The sequence below is a fragment of the Bombina bombina genome, chromosome 1, assembly GCF_027579735.1.
Source record: "Bombina bombina isolate aBomBom1 chromosome 1, aBomBom1.pri, whole genome shotgun sequence".
NCBI classification, from domain to species: domain Eukaryota; kingdom Metazoa; phylum Chordata; class Amphibia; order Anura; family Bombinatoridae; genus Bombina; species Bombina bombina.
In genome coordinates this window covers 1,584,272,164-1,584,293,406 of record NC_069499.1, presented here as the reverse complement: position 1 = coordinate 1,584,293,406, position 21,243 = coordinate 1,584,272,164, and the positions used below count along the sequence as shown (strand labels likewise).

The following is a 21,243-nucleotide window of genomic DNA, read 5'->3' as shown; positions in this document are numbered from 1 at the left end:
TGAACAACAACCATGTTCTCAATGAACCCAAAAAACTCATTAATATCAAAGCTGAATAGTTTTGGAAGTAGTTTTTAGTTTGTTTTTAGTTATAGCTATTTTAAATGGGTACTCAAAAGGAGCAGTGCTTAAGCATGAAATACAAAATTTTACTCAAGAGACATAAGACACACTATTGTGTCTAATGTCAGAAAGGTTATGCTTCTGTACACTGTAACACACGTGTGATATTGAAGTTAAATTATAAAATATACCTTTTATTAATAATAGTTAAAAAAGACAGCAATATTTTTGTGTTTTGCTGTTCTCACATAGGGTTAAAAACACTTCTCCATTACGTCAATATTTATGGTTTGTGAATTTACCAGTTGATATTCATATGCGAGCTATAGGTTTATGTGGGGTACTTAGTTGGTTATTATTGTTACTCTGATACAATTTGTAGCCTTATATTTGGCTTGTCTGAGAGTTAAATTTTTCCACCAAGTATATTAACAGGTTTGGTATTCCTGTATATTGCCTACAGTTCTAATGTATTGGTCTTCAAAAAAGGATAGCTTTCTAATGACTTTCAATGTTGATATACCTTTTGTGGTTATCAAAGTGTCTATTTCCTTATACTTGGGTGTGTGCTTCATATGGTGTTTGTGCACTTTGTTCAGAGCAGCATATTTTTACTGCTTAACAAGTTAGAAACTAATTAACGCTATTACTTGGCTTAGTATTACACTTCCAGTGACCAATGCTTAGACTTAAGACCGGATCTTACAATATACCATTGATCAAGATTGTATCCTAATACCACTTAATTGTAACAAGTTACTTTGTTAGTTTAACATGTACACGTTTTCCTTGCACCTCTATATGCTCCGGTTTCACCTGATAAGGATAAGCGCAGCGCTGCTGACATTGATACAAACTTTATATTGATACAATTGTGGATTGCCGATATTTTACTGTTTATATACTTGTAAATTACAGATATTTATCTGTTTGTATATAAAGGTAATATAAGTAAATAATAAAAAACGGTTTTCTACTTCAAGCTTTTTAATTCAGCTTATTATTTTGCTGTTTGCTCTCACTGAGCCTTTGTATCAATGAGAGGTTAATTTTGTTTGTATAATTTCAGTGGTAATATATATCTACTTTGTGGCTGCGATGTGTAACCAGAGGGAGCCAATAATGCTTTCACAGTAGCTTTGTTTTATATATTGTACATTTCTAAGTTTTTGAACTTGTTCAAAATTTAATTTATATATGAGCGGTATTACTTTAAATAAGTGACCTAAGGAATATCCGTTCAGATCGCTGTGTTAACAGAAGGTCAAATAATATCGCTTAAAGTGTTGCTTAACTTGTCACTTCTATTAGTAGTTACTGTATTGTAACAGTTTACATGCAATAGCGTTTGCGTTTGCTGCTTTAGTTATACTAGCTTGCTGTCTTAACGTATCACCACCATTGTCCAAGTTTAACTGAATGGCACTTCTGTGCATAGCTAGTCTAAAACACTCCACTTAGAATTACTGCAGTTATATGTTATGTTTATTAGAAATTATTTACTATTAAAGACCACCAACTGTTTGTTAAATAGCTACTTAGTTTTTTAGGACATATAGGAGAGCAAAGTTAAAATAAGGAAACCCCTGACGCGGCGTTTCACATACGCTTCCTCAGAGGGGATTACGCGAGGCGGCAAAACTTCTGATCTTTATTGGTTTATTATTCACGCCTTCTTTTTCAAACAGGATTTGGAGCTATCATTGCATTGGCTATTAAGCTGTCACTCAATAACGGTGACCACATCGCTTGTCTAACAACAAAGAAACATACATATATCCATCTGGCGAGCGCATAATTCATCATGCTCTGTATGTGCAGGTTCAGATGTTGACAGAGTGATTTCGTGAATAATCAGATTTCTACATTTGTTTTATAACTGTGTTAAATTGCGGCTGTGTTCCTTGTGGATGATCTCACTACAGTATAAGATTGAAAATGTTACTGTGCGGTCCTAACATTATTTGTTTACGTACGAGAGTAATATGAATGGATCAAAGTGCTTTAAATAAGTGAATTAATGTGAGTAGTGAAATAGTGAAAGTAAAAACGAAAAAATGTGAAGTAAAACATTGTGTTGAAAACAGAAATTGTACTCAAATTTTATGTGATAATTTTATTGTGACTGTCAAAAATGTCACTAAGGTGAAGAATCTATATCGGAGTTACTGATTGTCTTAAGGTGTCACTGTGTGTCTGCACTGTGTGTGCTTGTGAAACTGTTTGCTGTTCCCTGTGATGTTTGGAAAATCTCCTATTTCTGTGATTGGTGCTTTGCCCATTTGAGAGTAAAAGAAAAATAAATAACGAAGTAACAATAAAAGACTACACCGTTAGTTTATATTGTTAATAATATTACTAGAGTACTAAAAATTGTGATTTAATTAACATCTTACATTTATTATGATTGTTTGCTTGTGCTCTTAGGTGCTTATTTACAGGTTTTCACTTATAATATATTATATATATAAATAATTTATGTAAGCACAGATATTAATTCCTGTTGGTGCTATTCTTGTTACTTTTATTTGTGAGTTAAATAATATGTTTTGTTTTCACTAATGATGACTTTATTTCTATTAGTTGTCTACTAGAGATAAAATTAATAAAAGTTTAAGAAATTTACATTAATTTTGTTTATAAATTTTTAGATGCTTTTGAATATCTGCTGCCTGATTTTTAAATGTTTTGTGATTTTTAATATCTTAGATTTTAGAATTCTCTTATGTCTTGAATTATTAATTCTTGATCTATATTCGGAAATTAAATTAACTTATATTATTTTAATTTTGTGAATTGATACTTTTTTAATTATTTCCTATCTTCTCACTTGCCTGAAAAGACAAAAAATAAACAAAAAGTAATTTAAATTGAAAATTGCTAATATTAATATTAATTTGGATTTTATATGATGTTTGATCTATTATTTGTTGTTTTGTAGTGATTAATAATTGCTTGTCCTTTGTTTTATTTTTAATCATCTGTCATTTAGTGCTTTATAAATATACATTAAAGTTATTAAAATCATTCAGCCCGTAAGGTTTTACGCTATGTAGAAGATGTATCCATTTGCACTCCAATTTTAGAAGAGTTTGTTCTATGTCGCCACCTCTTATTCCTAGCTTTGCTTGCTGAAGCACTGCAAATCGTAGCAGTTGATCATTACTGTTGTGTCTTAGGAAAAAGTGTTTAGCCACACTTGTTATGGTTCTTCCCTTTTCTAGGTCCTTATTATAGTTCCGGATATTCCTACAGTGTTCCATGACTCTAGTTCTTATTTGTCTAGTAGTCATACCTACATAGAACATTTGGCATGGGCATTGAAGAACATAGATTACTCCTATTGTTGTGCAGGAATAGTGGGCTGAAAGTGAATGGTTTTTACCATATTTGTCTTGTATTTCTTTGATTTTCCACACTTTAGAGCAGGTACTGCATGTTCCACATTGGAACATGCCTTTGGATTGACTTTCTTTTCTTGGTCGATGGATATAGTGACTTTGTACTAAGGTGTCTTTTAGATTTTTAGGTCTTTTGTAGCCAATAGATACTCTGTCTCCTATTTGACTAGCCAGCAGAGGGTCATTAAGTAGGATATGCCAATTTTCATTTATAATCTTTATCACTTGCTTCATTTGAGGATTGTAGGTTGTGATTAAACGTGGTTTGTTGTCCATATTTTTCTGATGTGGTCTTAGGAGGGTATTACGATCCATTTTTGTCACTTGGGTGTTTGCTCTTTTTATTGAGCGTTTGCTGTAGCCCCTGTCTTCCAATCTGCAACTAAGTTTTTTAGCTTCTTGTTTGTATACTGTGATGTTAGAACAGTTTCTTCTTAGTCGTGTAAATTCACCTTTTGGTATTGCTTTTAAAGTACTGGGGGCATGTGCACTGGTTTTATGCAGAAGAGTATTTGTAGCGGTGGCTTTTCTGTATAGCGTTGTACTAACCTCTCCTAATACATTTATTTGTATCTCTAGGTCAAGGAAATTGACCTTGTGATAGCTGTATTCGTATGTTAGTTTCAGATTTAGATTGTTGCTATTTAGAATATCCATGAATTGATTGAGTTCTTGAATGGGTCCCTCCCAGATAAACAGGATGTCGTCTATATAGCGAATCCATAGTGGGATGTGTTGCATATATTTGTCATTGATGTCCGAGAAAACTGTATTATTCTCCCACCATCCCAAAAATAGATTCGCATATGTAGGTGCACACGCCGTGCCCATGGCTGTGCCTTGGGTCTGTAGATAGAAGTGATCTTTGAATGTAAAGTAGTTGTGATGTAGGACAAAATGTAACAATTGCTTTATCAGCTGGATGTGATCCTGATTATCAGTTACATTAGTTGAAAGAAAGTAAGATATTGCTTTTTCTCCTAAATGGTGTTTGATGCTAGTATAAAGAGATTCTACATCCGCTGTTACCAGGATTGATTTTGGAGACAGTGTTAAATTTTCAAGTTTTTGTAGTACCTCCATGGTATCTTTTACGTATGATGGTAAAGTGTACAGGTATTCTCTGAGCCGTTGATCGATATATTGACTTGGTTTCTCTGTAAGGCTGTTGTTTCCAGAGATGATTGGGCGTCCTGGGGGTTTATGTATGTCCTTGTGTATCTTTGGGATAAGGATAAGATAAAATGTAGCTGTTGTTGGATATAATTGTGTGAGGAAGAGTATATATATATATGTGTGTGTGTGTATATATATATATGTGTGTGTATATATAAATAAAAATATACTGAAATATACCGGAAACCGATCACTGGGAATGCCCTATTGCATGCAAAGAGCTGCCGTTAACATGTCCCGTTTGCGGTGGCAAAGGGCCAGTTCATAAGGGTTAATCAGACAGTGCATATAAACAGCAGTCACAAGACTTAGAAATAGAGGATATCATGAGAGTGTGATTTCCAAGGCCAAGAATCAAGTTGACCAAATGAACAGAAAACATTTGATACATATAACTAAACACACCAATAATGATCATAATGGTGTAACTTTTGTGACGGAATACAGTAATGAATATACTGAAATATGTAATATTGTCAAACAGCATTTTAGTTTTCTGGCTGCAGATAAGTTAGAACAATGTATCTCTAGGGGCCTTAGTTGCTCATATAGAAGAACTGCCACTATGGGCAATATGTTGTCCCCTTCAGTACTCCCCAAGCTGGATGGAACTGAAAGTTCTTGGCTAACTCATACGGGAATTTTCAAGTGACTTAACAAATGTAGGGCTTGTGAGTATGTTTTACCATCTAATATTTTTAAATCAGAAAGTACAGATGAAACATTTCCAATTGAAAGTTGCCTTAAATGTACTTCATTGTATACAATAATAGTTCTATGTATATATGTGTGTGTGTATACAAAGTTCCTCTTCATGTTCAGCTTTCTAGCAGAATAGCAGAAGCCTGAAGGTTTTGTGCCAATATTGTCTGGTATTTGGAACTGTTCATAATTCCCTCTACCTTGACTAAGGCCCCAGTTCCAGCTGAAGAAAAACAGATCCAAAGCATGATGCTGCAACCAAAATGCTTCACTGTGGGTATGGTGTTCTTTTGGTTATATGCAGTGTTGTTTTTTCGCCGAACGTATCTTTTGGAATTATGGCTAAAAAGTTTAATCTTGGTTTCATCAAACCAGAACACCTTTTGTGACATGCTTTTTGGAGACTTCAGGTGTGTTTTTGCAAAATTTAGCTGGGCTTGGATGTTTTTTTTGTAAGAAAAAGCTTCCGTCTTGCCACTCTACCCCATAGCCCAGACATATGAAGAATACGGGCGATTGTTGTCACATGCACCACACAGCCAGTACTTGCCAGATATTTCTGCAGCTCATTTAATGGTGCTGTAGGCCTCTTGGCAGCCTCCCAGACCAGTTTTCTTCTCATCTTTTCATCAATTTTGGAGGGACATCCAGTTCTTGGTAATGTCACTGTTGCGCCATATTTTCTCCATTTGATGATGACTGTCTTCACTGTGTTCCATGGTATATCTAATGCCTTGGAAATTCTTTTGTACCCTTCTCCTGACTGATACCTTTTAACAATGAGATCCCTCTGATGCTTTGGAAGCTCTTTGCGGACCATGGCTTTTGCTGTAGGTTGCGACTAAGAAAATGTCAGGAAAGACCTACTAGAACAGCTGAACTTTATTCTGGGTTAATCAGAGGCACTTTAAATAATGGCAGATGTGTGATGACTCTTATTTAACATGGTTTTGAATGTGATTGCTTAATTCTGAACTCAGCTACATCCCCAGTTATAAGAGGGTGTGCAAACAATGACATTACCAAGAACTGGATGTCCCTCCAAAATTGATGAAAAGACGGGAAGAAAACTGGTCTGGGAGGCTACCAAGAGGCCTACAGCAACATTAAAGGAGCTGCAGGAATATCTGGCAAGTACTGGCTTTGTGGTACATGTGACAACAATCTACCGTATTCTTCATATGTTTGGGCTTTGGGGTAGACGGCAAGACGGAAGCCTTTTCTTACGAAGAAAAACATCCAAGCACAGCTAAATTTAGCAAAAACACATCTGAAGTCTCCCAAAAGCATGTGAGAAAAGGTGTTATGGTCTGATGAAACTAAGGTTGAACCTTTTGGCAATAATTCCAAAAGATATGTTTGGCGCAAAAACAACACTGCATATCACCAAAAGAACACCATACCCACAGGGAAGCATGGTGGTGGTAGCATCATGCTTTGGAGCTGTTTTTCTTCAGCTGGAACTGGGGCCTTATTCAAGGTAGAGGGAATTATGAACAGTTCCAAATACCAGTCAATATTGGCACAAAACCTTCATTCTTCTGCTAGAAAGCTGAACATGAAGAGGAACTTCATCTTTCAGCATGACAAAGACCCAAAGCATACATCCAAATCAACAAAGGAATGTCTTTACCAGAAGAGGATTAGTTTTGGAATGGCCCAGCCAGAGCCCAGAACTGAATCCAATCGAAAATCTGTGGGGTGATCTGAAGAGGGCTGTGCACAGGAGATGCCCTCGCAATCTGACAGATTTAGAGTGTTTTTGCAAAGAAGAGTGGGCAAATCTTGTCAAGTCAAGATGTGCCATGCTGATAGACTCATACCCAAAAAGACTGAGTGCTGTAATAAAATCAAAAGTTGCGTCAACAAAGTATTAGTTTAAGGGTGTGCACACTTATGCAACCATATTATTTTATTTTTACTTCCCTTCACCTAAAAGATTTCAGTTTGTTTTTCAATTGAGTTGTACAGTTTATAGGTCAAATTAAAGGTGGAAAAAGTTCTGAAATGATTTATCTTTGTCTCATTTTTTTACATCACAGAAACCTGACATTTTAACAGGGGTGTGTAGACTTTTTATATCCACTGTATATATATATGTGTGCGTGTGTGTGCATGTGTGTGTTTATATGTGTGTGCATGTGTGTGTTTATATATGTGTGTGTGTGTGTGTGTTTCTATGTCGATGCAAGTATGTGTGTGTGTGTGTGTATATAAGTATGTACTGTCTATTAATTAACATAAATGTTAATTTATTTATAAAATGTTTACACTGCTGCACGAGCCTCTTCTCTTCACAACATAATATTGTTCTCTTAGGCAGCCAAGGGTTTGATAGAAAGGGAGACATATTATTAGGGTGTACATGAAACCTGAGATCAGGCAGTGAACATATGAGCTGCAGACGTTCATATTCCCTAAGCCTCAGGAATGACAGCACAAAGCCAACATCTTCCTGTTACAGAGTAAAATATGAACTACTGACACCAGCCTGGACCCCAGACGTGATCCAGTGCCCAGTTTTGTTATTTATTATTTCTTCTGTTTTTTCTTTTGGTTATATGTTACAGTGGATATAAAAAAAGTCTACACACCTTTTTATGAAATTGCAGGTTTTTGAAATGTAAAGTCAGAAATAACAATTTAAGTGCCAGATTTTCCCTCTGTAGTGTGAAAAACTATCATAAGGTTGTGTTTATAAATCCACTGTAACTGCATCATATTGCTTTTTTATTCCGGGTATATAGAGATGTGCTGTCGCTGGTGACACACTTGCATCACTGCGGTTACCCAATTCAGTTTGTCAATGAATTAGTTTAAAGGATTACTTTCTGTTATAATTTTTAAGCTAAACAACTAACATATTAAAGTTAATAAACATTAATTAAAACCTACTGACCTATATTTTCTCCAAAACGAAGTTTCATAACGTTCTAAAAGTTATATCTTTTATTCGCTGATGATGTCACGTTATCCTGCCCACTATTTTCAGCACTGCATGTTCAAAATACTTAAACCAATAACTTTGTGTTTAAAGCGCCATTTTGAAACCTAGGTATTGTAAACGGATTGGTACAGAGCAAAGGATACCCACGGAGTGGGTTTGGAAAACAATTAAATTTGCAGACAAGATTTCTGATATACGGTAGAGATATGTTAATGAAATGCTATTGGTAAAAAGCGTATTTGGGGTAGTTAGTTAGTAACAGGCATAGAAAGAAGTTAGTGCGATCTATTGATACATGTGCTAAGTATAAAAATAAATATATATATATGAAACTGATCTTCAATTCACATGGACTAATATTACTGAATCACCTTATTTTAACTGAATATACTGTAGTGGTGCTAAATATACTTGCCCAAGGGCACACATTTGTTTTCAGAACTCTTGTAAAGCACATGACACAGAGGAACCGAGAGAGGACTAAACTGACTAAAGTATCACTGTGTATTTATATTTATTTATTGATTTGTCTCTGAACTCTTGTAATGCGCATGACACAGAGGAACCGAGAGAGGACTAAACTGACTAAAGCATCACTGTGTATTTATATTTATTTATTTGTCTCTGAACTCTTGTAATGCGCATGACACAGAGGAACCGAGAGAGGACTAAACTGACTAAAGCGTCACTGTGTATTTATATTTATTTATTTGTCTCTGAACTCTTGTAATGCGCATGACACTGAGGAACCGAGAGAGGACCGAGCTGACTAAAGCATCACTGTGTATTTATATTTATTTATAGATTTGTCTCTGAACTCTTGTAATGCGCATGACACAGAGGAACCGAGAGAGGACCGAGCTGACTAAAGCATCACTGTGTATTTATATTTATTTATAGATTTGTCTCTGAACTCTTGTAATGCGCATGACACAGAGGAACCGAGAGAGGACCGAGCTGACTAAAGCATCACTGTGTATTTATATTTATTTATAGATTTGTCTCTGAACTCTTGTAATGCGCATGACACAGAGGAACCGAGAGAGGACCGAGCTGACTAAAGCGTCACTGTGTATTTATATTTATTTATTTGTCTCTGAACTCTTGTAATGCGCATGACACAGAGGAACCGAGAGAGGACTAAACTGACTAAAGCATCACTGTGTATTTATATTTATTTATAGATTTGTCTCTGAACTCTTGTAATGCGCATGACACAGAGGAACCGAGAGAGGACTAAACTGACTAAAGCATCACTGTGTATTTATATTTATTTATTTGTCTCTGAACTCTTGTAATGCGCATGACACAGAGGAACCGAGAGAGGACCGAGCTGACTAAAGCGTCACTGTGTATTTATATTTATTTATTTGTCTCTGAACTCTTGTAATGCGCATGACACTGAGGAACCGAGAGAGGACCGAGCTGACTAAAGCGTCACTGTGTATTTATATTTATTTATTTGTCTCTGAACTCTTGTAATGCGTATGACACAGAGGAACCGAGAGAGGACCGAGCTGACTAAAGTATCACTGTGTATTTATATTTATTTATTTGTCTCTGAACTCTTGTAATGCGCATGACACAGAGGAACCGAGAGAGGACCGAGCTGACTAAAGCGTCACTGTGTATTTATATTTATTTATTTGTCTCTGAACTCTTGTAATGCGCATGACACTGAGGAACCGAGAGAGGACCGAGCTGACTAAAGCATCACTGTGTATTTATATTTATTTATTGATTTGTCTCTGAACTCTTGTAATGCGCATGACACAGAGGAACCGAGAGAGGACCGAGCTGACTAAAGCGTCACTGTGTATTTATATTTATTTATAGATTTGTCTCTGAACTCTTGTAATGCGCATGACACAGAGGAACCGAGAGAGGACCGAGCTGACCAAAGCGTCACTGTGTATTTATATTTATTTATTGATTTGTCTCTGAACTCTTGTAATGCGCATGACACAGAGGAACCGAGAGAGGACCGAGCTGACTAAAGCATCACTGTGTATTTATATTTATAGATTTGTCTCTGAACTCTTGTAATGCGCATGACACAGAGGAACCGAGAGAGGACCGAGCTGACTAAAGCATCGCTGTGTATTTATATTTATTTATAGATTTGTCTCTGAACTCTTGTAATGCGCATGACACAGAGGAACCGAGAGAGGACTAAACTGACCAAAGCGTCACTGTGTATTTATATTTATTTATTTGTCTCTGAACTCTTGTAATGCGGATGACACAGAGGAACCGAGAGAGGACCGAGCTGACTAAAGTATCACTGTCTATTTATATTTATTTATTAGCCTCTGAACTCTTGTAATGCGCATGACACATATATATATATATGAAACTGATCTTCAATTCACATGGACTAATATTACTGAATCACCTTATTTTAACTGAATATACTGTAGTGGTGCTAAATATACTTGCCCAAGGGCACACATTTGTTTTCAGAACTCTTGTAAAGCACATGACACAGAGGAACCGAGAGAGGACTAAACTGACTAAAGTATCACTGTGTATTTATATTTATTTATTGATTTGTCTCTGAACTCTTGTAATGCGCATGACACAGAGGAACCGAGAGAGGACTAAACTGACTAAAGCATCACTGTGTATTTATATTTATTTATTTGTCTCTGAACTCTTGTAATGCGCATGACACAGAGGAACCGAGAGAGGACTAAACTGACTAAAGCGTCACTGTGTATTTATATTTATTTATTTGTCTCTGAACTCTTGTAATGCGCATGACACTGAGGAACCGAGAGAGGACCGAGCTGACTAAAGCATCACTGTGGATTTATATTTATTTATAGATTTGTCTCTGAACTCTTGTAATGCGCATGACACAGAGGAACCGAGAGAGGACCGAGCTGACTAAAGCATCACTGTGTATTTATATTTATTTATAGATTTGTCTCTGAACTCTTGTAATGCGCATGACACAGAGGAACCGAGAGAGGACCGAGCTGACTAAAGCATCACTGTGTATTTATATTTATTTATAGATTTGTCTCTGAACTCTTGTAATGCGCATGACACAGAGGAACCGAGAGAGGACCGAGCTGACTAAAGCGTCACTGTGTATTTATATTTATTTATTTGTCTCTGAACTCTTGTAATGCGCATGACACAGAGGAACCGAGAGAGGACTAAACTGACTAAAGCATCACTGTGTATTTATATTTATTTATTTGTCTCTGAACTCTTGTAATGCGCATGACACAGAGGAACCGAGAGAGGACCGAGCTGACTAAAGCGTCACTGTGTATTTATATTTATTTATTTGTCTCTGAACTCTTGTAATGCGCATGACACTGAGGAACCGAGAGAGGACCGAGCTGACTAAAGCGTCACTGTGTATTTATATTTATTTATTTGTCTCTGAACTCTTGTAATGCGCATGACACAGAGGAACCGAGAGAGGACCGAGCTGACTAAAGTATCACTGTGTATTTATATTTATTTATTTGTCTCTGAACTCTTGTAATGCGCATGACACAGAGGAACCGAGAGAGGACCGAGCTGACTAAAGCGTCACTGTGTATTTATATTTATTTATTTGTCTCTGAACTCTTGTAATGCGCATGACACTGAGGAACCGAGAGAGGACCGAGCTGACTAAAGCATCACTGTGTATTTATATTTATTTATTGATTTGTCTCTGAACTCTTGTAATGCGCATGACACAGAGGAACCGAGAGAGGACCGAGCTGACTAAAGCGTCACTGTGTATTTATATTTATTTATAGATTTGTCTCTGAACTCTTGTAATGCGCATGACACAGAGGAACCGAGAGAGGACCGAGCTGACCAAAGCGTCACTGTGTATTTATATTTATTTATTGATTTGTCTCTGAACTCTTGTAATGCGCATGACACAGAGGAACCGAGAGAGGACCGAGCTGACTAAAGCATCACTGTGTATTTATATTTATAGATTTGTCTCTGAACTCTTGTAATGCGCATGACACAGAGGAACCGAGAGAGGACCGAGCTGACTAAAGCATCGCTGTGTATTTATATTTATTTATAGATTTGTCTCTGAACTCTTGTAATGCGCATGACACAGAGGAACCGAGAGAGGACTAAACTGACCAAAGCGTCACTGTGTATTTATATTTATTTATTTGTCTCTGAACTCTTGTAATGCGGATGACACAGAGGAACCGAGAGAGGACCGAGCTGACTAAAGTATCACTGTCTATTTATATTTATTTATTAGCATCTGAACTCTTGTAATGCGCATGACACAGAGGAACCGAGAGAGGACCGAGCTGACTAAAGTATCACTGTGTATTTATATTTATTTATAGATTTGTCTCTGAACTCTTGTAATGCGCATGACACAGAGGAACCGAGAGAGGACCGAGCTGACTAAAGTATCACTGTGTATTTATATTTATTTATTTGTCTCTGAACTCTTGTAATGCGCATGACACAGAGGAACCGAGAGAGGACCGAGCTGACTAAAGTATCACTGTGTATTTATATTTATTTATAGATTTGTCTCTGAACTCTTGTAATGCGCATGACACAGAGGAACCGAGAGAGGACAGAGCTGACTAAAGCGTCACTGTGTATTTATATTTATTTATTTGTCTCTGAACTCTTGTAATGCGCATGACACAGAGGAACCGAGAGAGGACTAAACTGACTAAAGCATCACTGTGTATTTATATTTATTTATTTGTCTCTGAACTCTTGTAATGCGCATGACACAGAGGAACCGAGAGAGGACCGAGCTGACTAAAGCATCACTGTGTATTTATATTTATTTATTTGTCTCTGAACTCTTGTAATGCGCATGACACAGAGGAACCGAGAGAGGACCGAGCTGACTAAATCATCACTGTATATTTATATTTATTTATTTGTCTCTGAACTCTTGTAATGCGCATGACACAGAGGAACCGAGAGAGGACTAAACTGACTAAAGCATCACTGTGTATTTATATTTATTTATTTGTCTCTGAACTCTTGTAATGCGCATGACACAGAGGAACCGAGAGAGGACCGAGCTGACTAAAGCATCACTGTGTATTTATATTTATTTATAGATTTGTCTCTGAACTCTTGTAATGCGCATGACACAGAGGAACCGAGAGAGGACCGAGCTGACTAAAGCGTCACTGTGTATTTATATTTATTTATAGATTTGTCTCTGAACTCTTGTACTGCGCATGACACAGAGGAACCGAGAGAGGACTAAACTGACTAAAGCATCACTGTGTATTTATGTTTATTTATTTGTCTCTGAACTCTTGTAATGCGCATGACACAGAGGAACCGAGAGAGGACCGAGCTGACTAAAGCGTCACTGTGTATTTATATTTATTTATTTGTCTCTGAACTCTTGTAATGCGCATGACACAGAGGAACCGAGAGAGGACCGAGCTGACTAAAGCATCACTGTGTATTTATATTTATTTATTTGTCTCTGAACTCTTGTAATGCGCATGACACAGAGGAACCGAGAGGGAACCGAGCTGACTAAATCATCACTGTGTATTTATATTTATTTATTGATTTGTCTCTGAACTCTTGTAATGCGCATGACACAGAGGAACCGAGAGAGGACCAAGCTGACTAAAGCGTCACTGTGTATTTATATTTATTTATTTGTCTCTGAACTCTTGTAATGCGCATGACCCTGAGGAACCGAGAGAGGACCGAGCTGACTAAAGCATCACTGTGTATTTATATTTATTTATTTATAGATTTGTCTCTGAACTCTTGTAATGCGCATGACACAGAGGAACCGAGAGAGGACCGAGCTGACTAAAGCGTCACTGTGTATTTATATTTATTTATTTGTCTCTGAACTCTTGTAATGCGCATGACACAGAGGAACCGAGAGAGGACCGAGCTGACTAAAGCGTCACTGTGTATTTATATTTATTTATAGATTTGTCTCTGAACTCTTGTAATGTGCATGACACAGAGGAACCGAGAGAGGACCGAGCTGACTAAAGTATCACTGTGTATTTATATTTATTTATTTGTCTCTGAACTTTTGTAATGCGCATGACACTGAGGAACCGAGAGAGGACCGAGCTGACTAAAGCATCACTGTGTATTTATATTTATTTATTTATTTGTCTCTGAACTCTTGTAATGCGCATGACACAGAGGAACCGAGAGAGGACCGAGCTGACTAAAGCGTCACTGTGTATTTATATTTATTTATTTGTCTCTGAACTCTTGTAATGCGCATGACACAGAAGAACCGAGAGGGGACCGAGCTGACTAAAGCGTCACTGAGTATTTATATTTATTTATAGATTTGTCTCTGAACTCTTGTAATGCACATGACACAGAGGAACCAAGCTGACTAAAGCGTCACTGTGTATTTATATTTATTTATTTGTCTCTGAACTCTTGTAATGCGCATGACACAGAGGAACCGAGAGAGGACCGAGCTGACTAAAGTATCACTGTGTATTTATATTTATTTATTTGTCTCTGAACTCTTGTAATGCGCATGACACAGAGGAACCGAGAGAGGACTAAACTGACTAAAGCGTCACTGTGTATTTATATTTATTTATTTGTCTCTGAACTCTTGTAATGTGCATGACACAGAGGAACCGAGAGAGGACCGAGCTGACTAAAGCGTCACTGTGTATTTATATTTATTTATTTGTCTCTGAACTCTTGTAATGCGCATGACACAGAGGAACCGAGAGAGGACCGAGCTGACTAAAGCGTCACTGTGTATTTATATTTATTTATTTGTCTCTGAACTCTTGTAATGCGCATGACACAGAGGAACCGAGAGAAGACCGAGCTGACTAAAGTATCACTGTGTATTTATATTTATTTATTTGTCTCTGAACTCTTGTAATGCGCATGACACAGAGGAACCGAGAGACGACCGAGCTGACTAAAGTATCACTGTCTATTTATATTTATTTATTTGTCTCTGAACTCTTGTAATGCGCATGACACAGAGGAACCGAGAGAGGACCGAGCTGACTAAAGTATCACTGTGTATTTATATTTATTTATTTGTCTCTGAACTCTTGTAATGCGCATGACACAGAGAAACCGAGAGAGGACCGAGCTGACTAAAGCGTCACTGAGTATTTATATTTATTTATTTGTCTCTGAACTCTTGTAATGCGCATTACACAGAGGAACCGAGAGAGGACCGAGCTGACTAAAGTATCACTGTGTATTTATATTTATTTATTTATTTGTCTCTGAACTTTTGTAATGCGCATGACACAGAGGAACCGAGAGAGGACTAAACTGACTAAAGCATCACTGTGTATTTATGTTTATTTATTTGTCTCTGAACTCTTGTAATGCGCATGACACAGAGGAACCGAGAGAGGACTGAGCTGACTAAAGTATCACTGTGTATTTATATTTATTTATAGATTTGTCTCTGAACTCTTGTAATGCGCATGACACAGAGGAACTGAGAGAGGACCGAGCTGACTAAAGCGTCACTGTGTATTTATATTTATTTATTTGTCTCTGAACTCTTGTAATGCGCATGACACAGAGGAAGAGAGAGGACCGAGCTGACTAAAGCGTCACTGTGTATTTATATTTATTTATTTGTCTCTGAACTCTTGTAATGCGCATGACACAGAGGAACCGAGAGAGGACCGAGCTGACTAAAGCGTCACTGTGTATTTATATTTATTTGTCTCTGAACTCTTGTAATTCGCATGACACAGAGGAACCGAGAGAGAACCGAGCTGACTAAAGCGTCACTGTGTATTTATATTTATTTATTTGTCTCTGAACTCTTGTAATGCGCATGACCCTGAGGAACCGAGAGAGGACCAAGCTGACTAAAGCGTCACTGTGTATTTATATTTATTTAGGAAGTGAGGGAAGTTGTTAGGTGAAAACACCTCTCAGATGCCAACACCAAACCTTTCATATCTGTATAAGTTGAATTGATCTGTTTTTAGGTATCGTGGGAAAATCTTCTTTAGATATTTTCCTTTTATTCTAGACGCTCTCCTTTCTGCATGTGCATTGCCGGGGCTTGTCTGATGTAGCTACAGGTGCTAAACTGTCTTCTCACAAGTGCAAATCCTGTAGTGCGAGAGAAAGATCATGTAGGATATAGAATTTCTTTTTATTGTGCCGGCTAACATGAAAGTCTAAATGTGATTCTCAGACTGAAGCTTTAAATTAAGTGCCTGTAACCCAGGGCCTATGGTTCTCGTTTACTGCTCATGTGGAATCATTCTTTTTACGATTGGGTCCCTTTATAAATTATGTGTAGAAAAAGATACCTTTTCAGTATAATCTCATTATTTATTTTGCTCCCTTTTGCTGTGATTTAACTTTAAAAATTGAAGAGTTTCAAAATCCTGTGAGAAAGGGAAGTGCATACGTCAGAGCTTTCATTAAATGGTTATGCTTTTAAACCATTAATTAGTGTGCAGATTTTTATTTTATTTTTAAATTTAAATGATGATTTATACTAAGCAGACCAAAGTATTATAATGACTGTGACACATTTATGGCCTCAGTCTCTGCTAGTGTCACAGTGTACTAATGACAGTGACATGTTTATGTGCTCAGTCCCTGCTAGTGTCACAGTGTACTAATGACAGTGACATGTTTATGTGCTCAGTCCCTGCTAGGGTCACAGTGTACTAATGACAGTGACATGTTTATGTGCTCAGTCCTTGCTAGGGTCACAGTGTACTAATGACAGTGACATGTTTATGTGCTCAGTCCCTGCTAGGGTCACAGTGTACTAATGACAGTGACATGTTTATGTGCTCAGTATCTGCTAGGGTCACAGTGTACTAATGACAGTGACATGTTTATGTGCTCAGTACCTGCTAGGGTCACAGTGTACTAATGACAGTGACATGTTTATGTGCTCAGTATCTGCTAGGGTCACAGTGTACTAATGACAGTGACATGTTTATGTGCTCAGTACCTGCTAGTGTCACAGTGTACTAATGACAGTGACATGTTTATGGGCTCAGTACCTGCTAGGGTCACAGTGTACTAATGACAGTGACATGTTTATGTGCTCAGTACCTGCTAGTGTCACAGTGCACTAATGACAGTGACATGTTTATGTGCTCAGTACCTGCTAGGGTCACAGTGTACTAATGACAGTGACATGTTTATGTGCTCAGTATCTGCTAGTGTCACAGTGTACTAATGACAGTGACATGTTTATGTGCTCAGTCCCTGCTAGGGTCACAGTGTACTAATGGCAGTGACATGTTTATGTGCTCAGTCCCTGCTAGGGCCATAGTGTACTAATGACAGTGACATGTTTATGTGCTCAGTACTTGCTAGGGCCATAGTGTACTAATGACAGTGACATGTTTATGTGCTCAGTACCTGCTAGGGTCACAGTGTACTAATGACAGTGACATGTTTATATGCTCAGTACCTGCTAGTGTCACAGTGTACTAATGACAGTGACATATGTTTATGTGCTCAGTACTTGCTAGGGCCATAGTGTAATAATGACAGTGACATGTTTATGTGCTCAGTACCTGCTAGTGTCACAGTGTACTAATGACAGTGACATGTTTATGTGCTCAGTACCTGCTAGGTCACAGTGTACTAATGACAGTGACATGTTTATGTGCTCAGTCCCTGCTAGGGTCACAGTGTACTAATGACAGTGACATGTTTATGTGCTCAGTACCTGCTAGTGTCACAGTGTACTAATGACAGTGACATGTTTATGTGCTCAGTACCTGCTAGGATCACAGTGTACTAATGACAGTGACATGTTTATGTGCTCAGTACCTGCTAGTGTCACAGTGTACTAATCACAGTGACATGTTTATGGGCTCAGTACCTGCTAGGATCACAGTGTACTAATGACAGTGACATGTTTATGTGCTCAGTACCTGCTAGGATCACAGTGTACTAATGACAGTGACATGTTTATGGGCTCAGTACCTGCTAGGATCACAGTGTACTAATGACAGTGACATGTTTATGTGCTCAGTACCTGCTAGGGTCACAGTTTACTAATGACAGTGACATGTTTATGTGCTCAGTATCTGCTAGTGTCACAGTGCACTAATGACAGTGACATGTTTATGTGCTCAGTACCTGCTAGTGTCACAGTGTACTAATGACAGTGACATGTTTATGTGCTCAGTACTTGCTAGGGCCATAGTGTACTAATGACAGTGACATGTTTATGTGCTCAGTACTTGCCAGGGTCACAGTGTACTAATGACAGTGACATGTTTATGTGCTCAGTACCTGCTAGTGTCACAGTGTACTAATGACAGTGACATGTTTATGTGCTCAGTACCTGCTAGGGCCATAGCGTACTAATGACAGTGACATGTTTATGTGCTCAGTCCTTGCCAGGGTCACAGTGTACTAATGACAGTGACATGTTTATGTGCTCAGTACTTGCTAGGGGCACAGTGTACTAATGACAGTGACATGTTTATGTGCTCAGTACTTGCTAGTGTCACAGTGTACTAATGACAGTGACATGTTTATGTGCTCAGTACTTGCTAGTGTCACAGTGTACTAATGACAGTGACATGTTTATGTGCTCAGTACCTGCTAGTGTCAGTGTACTAATGACAGTGACATGTTTATGTGCTCAGTCCCTGCTAAGATCACAGTGTACTAATGACAGTGACATGTTTATGTGCTCAGTACCTGCTAGTGTCACAGTGTACTAATGACAGTGACATGTTTATGTGCTCAGTACCTGCTAGGGTCACAGTGTACTAATGACAGTGACATGTTTATGTGCTCAGTACCTGCTAGTGTCAGTGTACTAATGACAGTGACATGTTTATGTGCTCAGTACTTGCCAGTGTCACAGTGTACTAATGACAGTGACATGTTTATGGGCTCAGTCCCTGCTAGGGGCACAGTGTACTAATGACAGTGACATGTTTATGAGCTCAGTCCTTGCTAGGGTCACAGTGTACTAATGACAGTGACATGTTTATGTGCTCAGTCCCTGCTAGGGTCACAGTGTACTAATGACAGTGACATGTTTATGTGCTCAGTCCCTGCTAGGGTCACAGTGTACTAATGACAGTGACATGTTTATGTGCTCAGTACCTGCTAGGGTCACAGTGTACTATTGACAGTGACATGTTTATATGCTCAGTCCCTGCTAGTGTCACAGTGTACTAATGACAGTGACATGTTTATGTGCACAGTCCCTGCTAGGGTCACAGTGTACTAATGACAGTGATATGTTTATGTGCACAGTCCCTGCTTGGGCTACAGTGTACTAATGACAGTGACATGTTTATGTGCTCAGTCCCTGCTAAGATCACAGTGTACTAATGACAGTGATATGTTTATGTGCTCAGTCCCTGCTAGGGTCACAGTGTACTAATGACAGTGACATGTTTATGTGCTCAGTACCTGCTAGGGCTACAGTGTACTAATGACAGTGACATGTTTATGTGCTCAGTATCTGCTAGTGTCACAGTGTACTAATGACAGTGACATGTTTATGTGCTCAGTACCTGCTAGGGTCACAGTGTACTAATGACAGTGACATGTTTATGTGCTCAGTACCTGCTAGGGTCACAGTGTACTAATGACAGTGACATGTTTATGTGCTCAGTACCTGCTAGGGCTACAGTGTACTAATGACAGTGACATGTATGTGCTCAGTCCCTGCTAGGGTCACAGTGTACTAATGACAGTGACATGTTTATAACCTCAGTAACTATCACTGTTAGACACTTGTAGTTATTTTTACTAAAAGAGGCATCACATATGCTATTGGCTCACTTGCCTGAATATTGGAGTTATTGAGACTGTTTTGTTTATTAATTTCTCTGGGACTTTTTATTATTTTGCATGTAAAACCTTTCATTGGCCCTTGAATGCGCTAACCTGTTGTACCTTTATTTTATAGGGTTCGGGAAGCAGCGATGACCAGCCTCATGGATGTCACAGTATTATTAGTAAAGAACCAACCAGATTTGATCAGTGCAGGCTGGTAAGGCAACACAAAGACAAACCTGCTAAATAGCAACTGATATTTTATATTGTACAACTGGGGGAAAACCTGGACTCAGTTATTGCTACTTAATTAGCTTCCCTTGTTACTGCACAGAAGCATGAACAAACAATGGTCTGTGTGCTTGCAAGTCAGTCTACGTGATACACGGGGACATTTGTAATAAATAAGAGTTAGTTAACGCAATGGTAACAGTTTTTGATGGCAGATAAAATACATAGCCCATCAAGTCTGCTCATAGTTCTAAAAATTAAAAGCTTAATTAGTGCATAGTATAGCCTTATGCTTATCCCATACATTAATTAGTAAGTAGGATAGCCTTATACTTATTACAAGCATTAGTTAGTATGTATGGTAGCCTTATGCTTATCCCAGGCATTAAATTGTAAGTAGGATAACCTTATGGTTAACCCAGGCATTAATTAGTAAGTAGGATAGCCTTATGCTTATCCCATGCATTAATTAGTAAGTAGGATAGCCTTATGGTTATTACAAGCATTAGTTAGTATGTATGGTAGCCTTATGGTTATCCCAGGCATTAATTAGTATGTAGTATAGCCTTATACTTATCCCAGGCATTAATTAGTATGTAGTATAGCCTTATGGTTATCCCAGACATTAATTAGTATGTAGTATAGCCTTATGGTTATCCTAGGCATTAATTAGTATGTAGTATAGCCTTATGCTTATCCCAGGCATTAAATTGTAAGTAGGATAGCCTTATGCTTATCCTAGGCATTAATTAGTATGTAGTATAGCCTTATGCTTATCCCAGGTATTAATTGGTATGTAGTATAGCCTTATGGTTATCCTAGGCATTAATTAGTATGTAGTATAGCCTTATGCTTATCCCAGGCATTAAATTGTAAGTAGGATAGCCTTATGCTTATCCTAGGCATTAATTAGTATGTAGTATAGCCTTATGCTTATCCCAGGTATTAATTGGTATGTAGTATAGCCTTATGGTTATCCCA

At 37.8% G+C, this 21,243-nt stretch overlaps 1 protein-coding gene across 1 annotated transcript in view; it reads left to right on the top strand.

Annotated features, from left to right (window-relative positions):
• The window catches only part of TBCD (tubulin folding cofactor D), a 1,563,032-nt gene that overhangs the window by 1,158,489 nt on the left and 383,300 nt on the right, over positions 1-21,243 (top strand). The window contains exon 32 of the mRNA XM_053710319.1: positions 20,165-20,248. Coding sequence (XP_053566294.1) covers positions 20,165-20,248 — 84 coding nt within the window. The remainder of the gene's footprint in view (positions 1-20,164; positions 20,249-21,243) is intronic.